This window comes from Pongo pygmaeus, chromosome 6, assembly GCF_028885625.2.
Source record: "Pongo pygmaeus isolate AG05252 chromosome 6, NHGRI_mPonPyg2-v2.0_pri, whole genome shotgun sequence".
Classification (NCBI taxonomy): Eukaryota; Metazoa; Chordata; class Mammalia; order Primates; family Hominidae; genus Pongo; species Pongo pygmaeus.
In genome coordinates, this window is record NC_072379.2 from 93,960,578 (window position 1) to 93,975,479 (window position 14,902).

Consider the following 14,902-nt stretch of genomic DNA (forward strand, 5'->3'; position numbering starts at 1 on the left):
TTGAACATAATTTATAACTTAATTAGCAAAGCTAATGTATATCCTGACATAAAATTTATATTGCCACATTTGCTTTTTCTTAGATATTTTTATATTTACTCTTTCTAAATTTTTGTTGCATTAAAAAAATAATGTGGTTCAAATTACATATATTGAGTCACTCGCTTCTGTGTGTCAGTGCTAGGTATATGCCAGGAGTAGGTTCTAGGGCTAGACATACAAAAATAAGTAAAGGCAGCATATTTTAACTCTGTAAGAGGAGCTAAGGAGATAAAGCAGTGATTAATCTACGTATGTACAGGGCACTATGCTTTATAAAGGAAAGCATGATGCATTGTCCCTTAGAAGGTCAAGAATTCACAAGAGAAGGTTGACTTGGGTCTTGAAAGGTGAATAAATTTACCTAAGCAGGTGAGGGTGGAAGATGGAAAGCACTGGGGAGATAAAGAGCATTCTAATCTGTGAGACTATAGATGGCATGTCATCGAGCTAATTGGAAATATTCTTGTGTGTGTATGTAAATAAAATACATATTTATATATTGCTGTATATAGGGGTAAACACACATGCATATACACTTACGCACACTCTATTGGTGAAGGAGAAAACAAATGAATGTGTAAAATATAAAGAGCCCAAATCTCATAGATAATGAAAATCTCTAGCCAGGTTTTAAGGAAGCAAGTGATGTAGTATCTGTTCTCTTTTGATTTTGATTCATGCCTTGTTTGAATGAATTTCATTATTAAGAAGTTGTTATTGTTATAGTTTCTTGAAGGTCTGCTCTATTTCCTTAAAATTCACTTGTTTGAGAATGACTGGTGATGCCTCTCTCATTTGAAAGACAAGTTGCTGAGTCACAGATGTTTTCACTTGGTTTTTTGCGCAAATTGCTTCTCTGTTTGGGGGCAAATGATGCTGTTTTGAACAAGTATGAGGCCCACCTGATATCTTCCCTTGTACATGACTCAATTTTCCACATAAATTCCAAATGTATTCTTTATTTAGTAAGTTCTACTAATTATTGCTTCTATAAGAGACTTTTCGATCTGTAGATTCAATCTATTTTTATGTTTTATTTCCTTATCTTTCATTTCTATTATCATATTAATCAATTCATCTCTTTCAAAAAATTAGATTTTATTATTACTTAGTTTGTAACTTTTGCAACCAGAATTAAGCCTCTATTTCTTGTGCCAACTCCTCTTCTTTCCTATGCTCTTCATTTACGTTTTAGTGAACTTATTTTCTCCTTCTGACAATGAGGAAATGAGCTGTAGCAATTTGCAGCCTATGATTTTTGTTGTTTTGACTAAACAACAAAATCACTAAAACAACAAAGATCACTAAACAACAAAGATCACTCTGTGATCTTTAGTATATTTTCTTCTGTGAACACATCTCACTTTATTTATTATTATTATTATTTTTTCATATCTTGACTGGTGTGATTGCTGTGTTTCTCATGAAGCCCCGTCAGAAACACCCTGTGGGATAGTCTGGTATTCATACCTTTCACTTCTGCCCTCATACTAATTTACCTACAGTGATATCCTTTAGAAGAAGGATAATGCATACACAATAAATAGTGTGTGTGTGTGTGTGTGTGCGTGTGTGAGGGAGAGAGAGAGAGAGAGAGAGAGATTAGGACAGTACCTAGCTTGGCTTGCCCATGTTAGTTGAAATGATGATAATAATGATGATGACCATGCCTTTATACTTTACCTATACCTCTACTTTTTCTTTTTCTTTTCTTTTTTTTTTAGACAGGGTCTCACACTGTAATCATAGCTCACAGCAAACTTGAATTCCTGGGCTCAAACCATCCTCCCTGCTCAGCCTGAAGCACGCACGGCAACTTTTTTTTTAAGCAGAGATGGGATCTCGCTATGTTGCAGAGGCTGGTCTGGAACTCCTAGTCTCAAGTGATCCTCCTACCTTGGCCTCCAAAAGTGCTGGGATTACAGGCTTGAGCCACTGTGTTCGGTCTGCACCTCCACTCTTTATGGACATGTTCCAATAATCTTATGGTCGTGTAGACTCCTAGAGCTTGTTTCTGTAATAAAAGCATCTATGGATGCAATCTCTATGATTTGTTAACCCTTTGCTTATTAACTCTATCCTACTTGAAATATGTGGAGAGATATGCCAGATCTCAGCATTTTATATCAAAATATTTCAAGTTTCACTATATTTGAAATTTTTCCTTAATAATTTGATATCACTTTGGCGTCATTTCTTCATTTAATATATATATTTTCCTCATACTTTTCATCTTTTTTTCTTTTCATGAAAATCAAAGGAAGGGGATAGAGTACACGTGGTTTTACTCTGTCATCTTTCACCTGTAGAAAGTGCATGTGTTTTGTAGAAAGTTAACTCTGGGGGCAGTATATAACATGGTTTGTTGGTGTAAACCTGTAAAGGAAGTTCTGTAAGAAGATGATTACTGTAATCCAGGGAAGACAGTATGGGGAGTTAAATTCGGACAGTGGCAGTGAGTATGTAAGCAAAAGAAAATACAGGACAAGTTATTGTGTTAAGCAAAACTGTAGCGATGGATCAGATCAGTGAATGATGAAGAAGGGTCTGGCTTGCATGGGTCTGTAATGATTGATACAACAAACTTAAAACACACAGAAAGGTGATGATGTCAGTAATGGAAAGAAGAAAAAGGAGTGAATTCTGTTTAAGTCATACAGACTCTGAGATGTTTGTACAATATCTAAATAGAGGTTTCTAGTAAGCCTTTGTTTGGACTTTGGAGGGAAATATCTCTTGGAAGATATATATTTGAGACATGTCAAAATACTGCTAGTGATGAAAGCCATAGTTGTAGATAAGATTAGCCACCAAGTTATTACTGTGTAAAAAGACCAAGTACAGAGCAAATAAAATAATATAAATATGCAAGAGCTGTTAGCTAAAGCTAATTATATGAGAGTGAGAGGTAACAAACTTTTCCAAAATCAGTTCTTAGTATTTTCCAAAATATACCCTCCTTAGAAGTGATTATGGAGAAGAGCAGAAAGACCCAGACTTTTGATGTCAGATGGAAATAGTTATCTTAACTCTACATCATACTAGCTCTGTGACCTAGGATATTCCTGATAGCCTATCTGAGTCAATTTCCTCATGAGAAAAAAATGGGAATGAACTCCTATTAACTTCCTTAACTATAGTTAGCCTTTTTTTGTTGTTGCTGTTACAGATTTAGGTTTTGCTTCTCTAAAGGTATTTGTCTGCTTTTCCATGAAGGTTTTTATTATTATTAATACTCCACATAGTTTTTAGCCAAGGTCTATGTGTTATAAATAATATGGACTAAATGTGTTTTTGTTGACTTAGTAGGTGAATGACTGTTAAGTGATAACAATCTGAATCATAAAATTAGATTATGAACAACTTACTTTACATAAATATTTTTCACATTACACAAAATGAAAAATAAATTCATATAACAGATAGTTCTGCCCTTGAAGATTTATAAGCATATTTGAGGAAAAATATAGTGTCTCTCCCTGACAACATGGCCTAGGACACTTGTGTCTTGTGTGGGGTCTAGAAGTATGGGAGCTGGGCTTGGGCTGAGAATGAACCTTTACGAGTTGTCCAAAGCTCAAGTACATGCATCTTGTTCTTTGATTCAGTACATATACATCATGGAATACTATGCAGCCATAAAAAAAATGAGATCATGTCCTTTGCAGGGACATGGATGGAGTTGGAGGGCATTATCCTTAGCAAACTAATGCAGGAACAGAAAACCAAATACTGCATGTTCTCAGTTATAAGTGCGAGCTAAATGATGAGAACACATGGACACATAGAGGGGAACAACACATAGAGGGGAACAACAACCACACACAGAGAGGCTTATTGGAGGGTGGAGGGTGGGAGGAAGGGGAGAAGCAAGATATGTAACTAATAGGTACTAGGTTTAATACCTGGGTGATGAAATAATCTGTACAACCAACCCCTATGGCATACGTTTACGTGTGTAACAAACCTGCACATCCTGCACATGTAGCCTGAACTTAAAATACAAGTTAAAAAAAGAAGAAAGTCTATACAAGTAAAAACAATTATTCATATTAACTAAAAATAAGCATCTGGCAGAGGAGAATCCTGGCATAAATTCAGTGGATAGAGACATTAGAGTACAGAACATCAACAAATATAAAGGGACAAGTTGGAAGAAGAGCTTGGAAACATGTCCTGGGAAAAGGTGGTAGAGCTGTGTTTCATAGACTGCTGTGGCCTCTGGCACAGGCTGGAGAGACTAGTCAAGGTAAAAGTTAGTAACAGATCAGGATGTGTAAGCCTGATGCATATTTTAAGCAAACATTGTAGAATAAGAGAATATACTCAGCATCACCAAATAAATAAAAGCATATAGATGCCCATTGGTATTGGCCCCATCTACGCAATGACAAGATGCACTGACCAGAAATAGTAGGAGTAGAATTCATCCTCCACACAGTTACCTTAGAGCAGTACTTGCCAAACATCAGTCTGTGGAAAGGTCCTAATCTTGCGTGTAATAAAGTGTTAAAAACTAGTCCTTGGTGAAATAAAGAAAATAAATTGAGTTTTTCCATTATGCAAATTTATTTATCTCTGAAGATTATTCATTGTTCGTGTTTTTGCTCATTTTGATCATTTTGTTTATAAAATAAAATGGCTCCCCCCTTTTTTCTAATGAAATGACAATGATAGCAAATTGTCCTTGCTTTTGTTTTTTTGTTCTTATAGTGCAAGAAAAAGTTGTGAACTTTCATTTCTGCCTCTCTTCTGGAACTTTTTTGGTTCATGTAATTGAAAATAAAATCCAGGAAGTACTAAAATATAGGATCTAAAACTGTTGGACCTTACTGAACTTTCCAATATTTACAAATATCTAGATGTGGTCATCATTTAGCCAAAATGTTTTGGCATCATATAGACCCAGCCCTTGACTGCTTTCAATGGGTTCTTTGACTGTTCTATGAAAAGGACAAAGTTCAAGTCATGGAAAAAGGACATAAGCCTAAAGCCATCAATGAATACAGGCAATTCATTTGAGTCCAGCAACTGGTGGGGTCCTATTACCTTTCATGTTACAAAATGTAGAAGGGAAAAAGAGAGACAGAGAAATATAACAGAAGTCAGAAATATAAAGAACAGGGTGGATATTATCTGGATTTGAAGGTCAAATACACAGGAGTTCTTCCTCCCACTATAAAAAGTCTAGTTCTGGGCACTCTTGCAAACCAGAAATCTGTATTAATTTCATTGCCTTTTTGAGAATCTGACCCAGTCATTATAATGTAACCATCTTTGTAAATCTGTGTTCATCCTAAAGAAAATCACAACAGGAAACATACAGTCTTGTTATGTAGGGGTGAATCATCATTTATTATTTTTGTGTAAGTGTTCCCAATCATCATGCATGATTTTGGTGTAAGTGTCTTTTTTCTTTCCATTTAACAAAACACACGCATAAGAGGAACACTAGTTTATAAAATAACCTTTAATATCTCAAATATGGAACTGATAGTGATTGCTATCAATTTCTCCCTTCACATGCTTCTTTTTAAAAGTAAATATACATTAGAGATTATGATTACTCTGGGGGGAAAAGTAAATATGAACATTTATAGATAAATAAGTAGAATAAAAATTAGAATTGACTCATTATAAAATATGGTTTTTCTTGCACGATTAACTGGTAGCATATTATAGATCAATTATGATTTATAATTTATTCTTTTGTAACATACTCTTAAATAGAAATCTATCAAATGGACTTTACATATAAGAGTCTTGAATTTCATGAGACTCCTCTACTTTGTGAAACTACATCACGAGAGTACAATTTATTTATAATTGACAACACTACTACTTGAAATTATTTGAGTTGATTTTTTCTTCCTCGCAAGCTATACACTAAAGCTTGTCGTCTTCATTGTCTTATATAATAGTAAGAATGGTGACAATAATTAGCACTTATTGAGTGCAAACTGCATGTCTCTGTCTGGTTTTACAGTCAGTATGTTTTCCATTTTGTCATTAAGCAACTTATAAATACACTAAATCCTTTGGTGAATCTGGAGTGAACAGAATGCTTCTTTAGTTACCTTCCAAATTTAAGAATACATACTTTATTAAAGAGTGATCTGAAATGGCATCTTTAATTACAATCACACATTTACTTCTCTTATAGCTCGACACAGCATGTAGAAGTTGAAGTAATCTCTCAACCAGAGAAAAAGAATTACACTCAAAGAGAATTAATGCCTTTAAAAGCTTTGGCCTATTCAGATTCACCATAGTCAAATTAATTTTATAGAAACTTAGCTTGTTTTTTAAAAACAACAATTGTTGTTTAACTGAATATGAGCATAGGCAAGATGTAAGAAGGTGGAAGAATACCACACATCTCACATTACTGAATTTTACTATAGTTCCCATAGCAGTTTATGTCATTGTAAGATACATAACTGAAACAAAAGAAAGACTTAAAATTCTGAAAGAGTACATTCAAAGTGATTTAATATCGGGTGCAGGTAATTTTCTCTACATCTAGGAAAATCAAAGTCATGCATTTAACTAAGGAAAACAGAATACTGAAGAATCTGAGAACTAGAACACATTTTTTGGAAAAAAAAAGTGTCTGATTTTAACCCACATTTCTATTTAATCTATTGAATAAAATTTCACCCAATTTCTATTTAATCTCACACTGGAAAGTGGTGATATAACCTAAGCAATCCAGAATTTGCATTGTTCACTGACATTAGTTTTTAAGACTCTTCTCTAAGTTATAAAGCAATATAAAAAGCTCGTGTTGGAGAAGAACATCTAAAGGATTTGGAGTGAAAGGAATAATGAGACAAAATTAAGCACATTTGAAAGCAATGGAAAACAGCTGCTAACACGTATGCCAGGGAAGTATTGTCTTTTTTAAAAAATCAAACTGTTGAGAAGTAACACGTTAAAACTGTGGTTTGTTTTCATGATGATTTCATACATAAGCCACCAAAAACTTCCGTAAGTTGTCTGTACGTAGGAACCAATAATTCTGTCCAAACTAATTTACAGAATTCACCCTGGAACATATTTTTCAATTGGGAAAATATTTTCATTGTTGGGAACTGTGATATAGAAAGTCATTCCTTTTATTATTTAGAATCGAGAATACATAAATTGGAAAACAAGAAGGAATACTTTATTGTTCTTAGAATGCCATTACATTTAATATTAGTGTAAATCAAAGAACATATTGCTATTCTTATTTTCCCTCCATCATACAAAATTACTGATGTTTACAAGTTAGGGCACTTAGTAAGATAGGTTAAAAAAAAAGAAAAAAATGTATATATAGTTTTCAGTCTACTCCATCTGGACTGTAATTTGCTACATCTGGTCAAGAAGATCAACCTACAAATATTTAACCTCTACTTATACAAACAGGAAATATTTAATTGAGTGCTTACTAGGAAATGCTTGTTCTAGTCTTTTTATAGGCATTATCTAATTTCACCTCAGTAACTCTTAAAAGATACATTAACTCTTAAAAGATACATTATTCATCCCATCTTCTATAAAACTTGGGGCCAGGGAGTTTAAGGAACTTGTCCTAGTTTGCACACCTAAAAAATAAGTACTGTGGTGATGCTTGTGTTCTTACTTACAGCTGTATAACTCCAAAATCTATAGCTACAGTATTTATTTTCCTACAACTTCTTCCAATTGATGCTTACAGATCCCTTATGTAGTTTCTATGCATTTGCAATTAAAATCCATTCTTGTATCTCTTACATGGCACTTTCATTGCTTAATATCTCTATGTAATTTTTTTGATTTAGGCTGAGGTGGCTTTTTTTTTTTTTTAGTTTGTGGGCTTTTTTTTTTTTTTTAAAGTTTTGCCTCTCTGAAACTAAGGTAGAATTATAGATCTTAGAATTGGAAGTAAGGATGAAGGGCATCCATTTGATAAACAGATCTCTTTGAATGACCATTCAATCAGGGCCTGAACATATCCAGTGATAGAGCCCGTGCCTCTGGCAGCAGCCCATTTCAATCCTCACACAACTCAGAGTGCCTGAAATTTCAGTCTTTTATTGACTCTGGGTAGCGTAGCATTGATCATTTGTAATCTTTTGGATGCCAATGAAATGAATGCCATTTCTTTTTTTTTTTTTTTTTTTTTTTTTTGAGATTGAATGTTGCTCTGTCACCCAAGCTGGAGTGCAGTGGTGCAATCTCGGCTCACTGCAACCTCTACCTCCCGGGTTCAAGCAATTCTCCTGCCTCAGCCTCCGAGTAGCTGGGATTACAGGCATCCGCCATCAAGCCCGGCTTATTTTTTTGTATTTTTAGTAGAGACAGGGTTTCACCATGTTGGCCAGGTTGGTCTTGAACTCCTGACCTCGTGATCTGCCTGCTTTGGCCTACCAAAGTGCTGAGATTACAGGCGTGAGCCACCGTGTCCAGCCAATGAATGCCATTTCAATTCAGATATTATGTAGTGGATTTTCTGTCCCTCCTCTCCGGAGACTAACAGCTCTCATTTATTTCAGCTGTGATTCACATGAATAAAAACTCTTTTCCTTCCTTCCTTCCTTCCTTCCTTCCTTCTTCCCTCCCTCCTTGCCTCCCTCCCTTCCTTCCTCCCCTTCTTCTTTTTTGTGTGTGTGCGGAGAGTGGGGTGGGGTAGGGAGTATGGCCAGCCTAGTATTATACTATTTCTCATGAAGAAATGAGAAAAGTATATTTTAACAATTTGTTAACAATTTTTGTCTATAGGATAGGTAAATATATAAAAAGATAGATATTTCATTTTACGTTGTTGACCAGGTAATATGAAAAAAAAATGTGAGTTAGGCATGATGAGCTATTAATTATATATTTCCTGAGGGAATGTTCATTCTGGTAGATAAGATTGCAATAATTGACAGTGGGATGCAGGTTATAAGAGTAATTCAAGCAAAATGTAACAGGAAGCTCTCTGAGAATATCTTGGCAGTTGCATTTGAACTAGCTTTAAGCGTGGATCTATTCTGTAGCTGTTGGAGTCAGGAAAAATAGCAACAAAGGCCAAGGAGTGAATGAGCACAGTGCATGGTTTCCTGCATGATAGAGGACATGAGAAGTACTGGGATAGGGTCTAAACTTAAATGATAGTGACCTGACCTTTAGTGCTAAGTTAAAGAGTATGAATTTTATCCTCTGTTGAAATCATATTTTTGATGATAAAATGATAAAATGGAGAGGTCAGTAAGACAAATAGATAAAGCAAGGCAATCGATCACATGGCTAATATATGTTTCCTGATGTTAACAGCTGGAACAGAGGACAGGTCTACATTGCAGCTTTCTCTCTTCGGAAGGCACATCGCATTCTACATTTTGTGGATGCTGATGAAAATTTCCTACTAAGTGTGCACCTGAATAATCTAAAGCACTGATTCAGGACATACAGTTTTGGAGAATCCTCAAAAATTCTATCCCATGGGGGTGAGGGGTGTGTGTGTACATGTGTTCGTGCATTAAGCAAAACATATTTTTAAGAAGTCAACAATTAATGAGCTTCCTAATACAAAAGTGGACTTATATTTAATGTTATTTTTAATCTGAAAGTGTTCCTGTCACTAAAGTATAGGTATATTGTTTAGTATTTGCCTATTCACAGCAGAAGCAAATTGGAAAGCAAAAAGAAATGAAAAATTGAAGTCAGATGGTAAAATTAATTTAATTCATGTTTTCATGAACGCCTCATCTCAGTTTCTCTCTATTTATCAGTCCAAAATGCTTGAAAGAATTTAGGCAGTACAGTGAATGATTTAATGACCAAAAAGACATATTAAAATATTTCAAATAAAAGAGGCCTCAAGGAACCTAAGAGGTTAAACTGGATGTTTCCCCCACATTCCTATCCTGTGAGTTTCTGTGCTTATCCTTCTATCTAATGGCTTGGAACAAATGAAACCACTTTTTAAAAGTTTTTGTAAAATTAAATATATTTATATACAATATTGATCATTCTAATCCATTACTACATGCAAATAAATTCTGACAGATCAGTTTGTATAGACAAGTTATTTCACTTCCTCTCTTCTTTAGGACTGCACCATATTAAGTATGAAACCAGCAAATAGAAATATAACTCCCATTTTAATAAAATGCAGGCCGGGCACAGTGGCTCACGCCTGTAATCCCAGCACCTTGGGAGGCCGAGGCAGGAGGATCACTTGAGGTCAGGAGTTCGAAACCAGCCTGACCAACGTGGAGAAACCCCATCTCTACTAAAAACACAAAAATTAGCCGGGCATGGTGGTGCATGTCTGTAATCCCAGCTACTCGGGAGGCTGAGGTGGGAAAATCCCTTGAACTTGGGAGGCGGAAGTTGTGGTGAACCGAGATCTCACCGTTGCACTCCAACCTGGGCAACAAGAGCAAAAACTCCATCTCAAAAAAAAAAAAAAAAAAAAAAAAAAAAGTAAAATGCACACGTTTTTGTTCCAATATATTTCTTAGTACCCTGAAGAATAAGCACTGATTGATAACTACAGCAGTCAATATAGTCAGGTTACCATGTACCAACAGTCTATGCTTATATAGTGCTTCACATTAATACCCAATGTTTTGCTTTGTTACCTTGCAGAAATGTTGGAATCCAACAATGTGATCACTTTCAATGGCTTGGCCAACAGCTCCAGTTATCATACCTTCCTTTTGGATGAGGAACGGAGTAGGCTGTATGTTGGAGCAAAGGATCACATATTTTCATTCAACCTGGTTAATATCAAGGATTTTCAAAAGGTATCAGTATTCTAATATATGCACTATAGTTATTTTGAAGCGTCTCAAGTTATAGATAATTCTCTAGCTATTTAAAAGCACGATTACTGACAGAAAATTGTTTTGAATTAATATTTTGTCTTTTCTGATGCAAATAAAAATGACAATAATGAATCAATGGATGCAATAAATCAAAAATCTCAAGGATGAAACCACAGTATTTGCAGTAATCATTATAAGAAATATGAGCTTCAGCTTATCCTTTCATATCTATTTTTCCTACATAAAAGTAAATACTTGAACCATAGTAGCAATACATCATAATTGACTTCATGAACTATTTATATGTGTGTAGGCATAAATTTATATTTCTCTGTATTTCCAGAAAATGAAGAGTCCATCTATCCATTACCCACATGCCTAATTTGGCATGCTATCAGTGTTTGTAAATAAAGTTTTATTGAAACACAAGCACTCCCATTCATTTACATATTGCCTATGTCTGTTTTTGTGCTACAACAGCAGAATTCAGTAGTTACAAAGGGTATCAACTGGTCTACAAAAATGATTTCCTATCTGGCCTTTTAAACTAAAAGTTTGCCAAACCCTGATCTAGGAGATCAAAGTATCAGATTTTTTAAAATGTGGTCATGCAGACATCAGCAGGATATAAGTTCTATCTTTATTCTTTATAGTATTTCTGGCTTATTTCATTAATAAGCTATATTTTTGTTGTTGTTGTTGTTTTTTGAGATGGAGTCTCACTCTGTCGCCCAGGCTGGAGTGCAGTGGCGCGATGTTGGCTCACTGCAAGCTCTGCCTCCCGGGTTCATGCCATTCTCCTGTCTCAGCCTCCTGAGTAGCTGGGACTACAGGTGCCTGCCACCATGCCCGGCTAATTTTTTGTATTTTTTTTTTTTTTTTTTTTTTTTTTTAGTAGAGACGAGGTTTCACCTTGTTAGCCAGGATGGTCTCGATCTCCTGATCTAGTGATCCGCCCGCCTTGGCCTCCCAAAGTGCTGGGATTACAGGTGTGAGCCACCACGCCTGGCCTTTTATAAGCTATACAATTTAACAGATATAAACATGGATTGACAAATTAGTGAAAATTATGCTACTAAGTCTACATGTGTTATGTCTAAGTGAACCATTTTATCACAGTCAACATTTCTGATAATAATTATAATTATCTGAAGAATAAAGGTCTTTATGCAGTAGCTTTCATAAAGGTAATAGTAGAATATTCATTTTGGAATACATCCCTGTCTGTTTCTATTTGTATTAGTTTTACTTCTTAACATTGAGGGCTTTGAACTGGCATGCCCCAACTACTCACAACCAATAACAGATTTGATGATAATTTTTAAGAAGTGACAGAATTTTTAAAAGCTTTTATTCTGGTTGGAGAGGGTTGCTTTTGGGATAAAATGCAGTTTTAAATTCAAAGCTGATTTACATTTTTAATAGAGTATAGCATAAACCTAAGACATTTTCTTTTCTTCCATTACCTGAACACTAAAAATCTGACCACGGCATAAAGAAATTTGATTCATTATATATAGAGTCATATAAAATGGTAATACACTTACAATGTATTTTAGAATTGTGATATGCCAACTTTAAAAATCACTTAGGGTATTTCTATTTGATTTTTCAATTCAATTGATTTCAAAGCCCCCTCAGATGATAAGAATAAATGCCTGTTATCTATTGTCTAAAAATACTGGTTATTCATTTGTTTTTCTGAAATGATAAATATTTATCTTAGTCTTTTGAAAATATCATAAAACTGGCAGATTTTTGTTGTCGTTTTACCAAAAGAAAACCATTCTTTATAAAATGAGTGCAAAATAGGTCTGGTGCGATGGCTCATGTCTGTAATCCCAGCACTTCAGGAGGCCAAGGTGGGTGGATCACCTGAGATCAGGAGTTCAAGACCAGCCTGGCCAACATGGTGAAACCTGTCTCTACTAAAAATACAAAAATCAGCTGGGTGTGGTAATGGGTGCCTGTAATCCCAGCTACTTGGAAGGCTGAAGCAAGAGACTGGCTTGAACCTGGGAGGCAGAGGTTGCAATGAGCCGAGATCATGCCATTGCACTCCAGTGTGGGTGATAAGAGCAAAACTCCATCTCAAAAAAAAAAAAAAAAAAAAAAAAACACTAAGTTGATGAAGAAAAATTAGATATATTGATTTTAGGAAATTTTATCAGTTAAAATTGTAGGTATTTATAATAATTTATCATTTGGTGATATTCATGTGTGTATATATCTACAGATAGATAGCTTTATGAGCATAGAATACCTAAGATTATATATTTAACTTATTTAACATTTTTCTGTGACTATATATTCTGAATGTGGTTAAACTATTCAGTTATTTCTAAAACTAAAAATAATCAAATTATAAAATAAAAATCTTATAGCTAAGAAAAATTCTTTAGCCATTTGTACACTCAGAATATATCACAGTATCTTTTACTAAATATACTTAAAATGAACTATTTTAAAGTAATGAATTACAAGGTAAATGATTTGCCCAAAATGGTGATCTTCTTGTTATAGTGCTTGCCTTTGAGTTTAAAATCATTCTACTAATAATAAAGGGTATGTTTCTAATTTTAAAAACATCCTATTACAAACAGATTATTTATTTTAATTATATCACATTGTTTATACAAATGAACCCAATTTACTTAAGAATTTATATCAGCTGGGTATGGTGGCTCACACCTGTAATCCCAGCAGGTTGGGAGGCCAAGGCCTGCAGATTGCTGGAGTCTAGGAGTTTGAGACCAGCCTGTGCAACATAGTGAAACCCTGTCGCTACAAAATAAATAAATAAGTAAATAAAATACACAAATAAGCTGGGCATGGTGGCACATGCCTGTAGTCACAGCTAGCCTAAAGGCTGAGGCAGGACAATCATTGCCCTGGAGGTCAAGGCTGCAGTGAGCCGTGATCATACCACTGCATTCCAGCCTGGGCAATAGAGTGAGACCCTGTCGCAAAATAAATAAATAAATAAATAAATAAATAAATAAATAAATAATCGGTTTATACATATATTTGGGGTGTTTTAATATTCCTTTTAACCTATGTATATGTAATGTTCAAATAGCTTTCTTCTAAGCACCTATTGTGATGAACACTACAGGAGATTTATGGTTTGTTATTAATAATTCTCGATGACCTTACAAGGTTAACAGTAAAGATAAAATAGTAATCTTATGGGTAAATACTAGGCAAATCCCTCTTAGAGGCAAAAACACATGTTCAGGTTTGGAAGAACTGTGGAAAGATTCTTGGCTTTGATAAAAGGGTACAATCTCTTTAAAGCATAAATGCTTATTACATAACACGTGTAAGTGGGCCTGCCATGAGTGGAAGTGTAGAGGTATAAGGATTAAAAAGTACAAAATAGATTATAAAGCATTTTGAAAATGAGAATAAGAAATTTAGATAGTTAACTGAGAAATTTGTGAGCAAAGAATAAAAGAGAATTCCAACCACCAACAGTTAAACAAATCCATCCAAAACATTAGTAATTACTCTTTATGGAAATGAATACTTAAAAGACTATTAAACATACATTTACTTTGTTCCACTGGCTTATACTTATCCTCATTAAATTGCTCTCCAAAAGAACATTTCTACATCAAAATTTATTTTACTCATGTCAGATTTCTAAACTTTTATTTGCTATTATTATTATTATTAACCTTGGAACTCTGGAAACTTAAAAGGCCCTTTTAAGTCTAAGAATTTTTAGCATGAATATTATACAAATTATTGTTTATAAATATTTTACTTAGATAAAAGAATCACAGAGAATCATAAAATGAGGTCTATACTGTCTCAACAATTAAGCAACAAGAGCTAGGAAACTATGAGAAAACAACTTGTCTTTTTAAGTATATATATTTTTATATTGTAACTTCTGTTTTTAAACATATATATGTTTTAACAATCAGTGATTTCAGCACAATTTAGCTGGAAAGCTGAATATGAAAGTCAGTACATCTTAACTGTTATATATTATTATTGTTATGCCCTAGAGAAAAGTTATGTTTTACCCTCTTACATTATAAACTTTAAATAAAAATAGATCCCCTTGC

General features: G+C 34.3%; 1 protein-coding gene across 10 annotated transcripts in view; it reads left to right on the forward strand.

The window, feature by feature from the left end:
- Window positions 1–14,902, forward strand: part of SEMA3A (semaphorin 3A) — a 515,603-nt gene that overhangs the window by 348,076 nt on the left and 152,625 nt on the right. For all 10 annotated transcript variants that reach the window (XM_063667662.1, XM_063667661.1, XM_054495890.2 and 7 more), the window contains one exon: window positions 10,648–10,805. In XM_063667662.1, coding sequence (XP_063523732.1) covers window positions 10,648–10,805 — 158 coding nt within the window. The remainder of the gene's footprint in view (window positions 1–10,647; window positions 10,806–14,902) is intronic.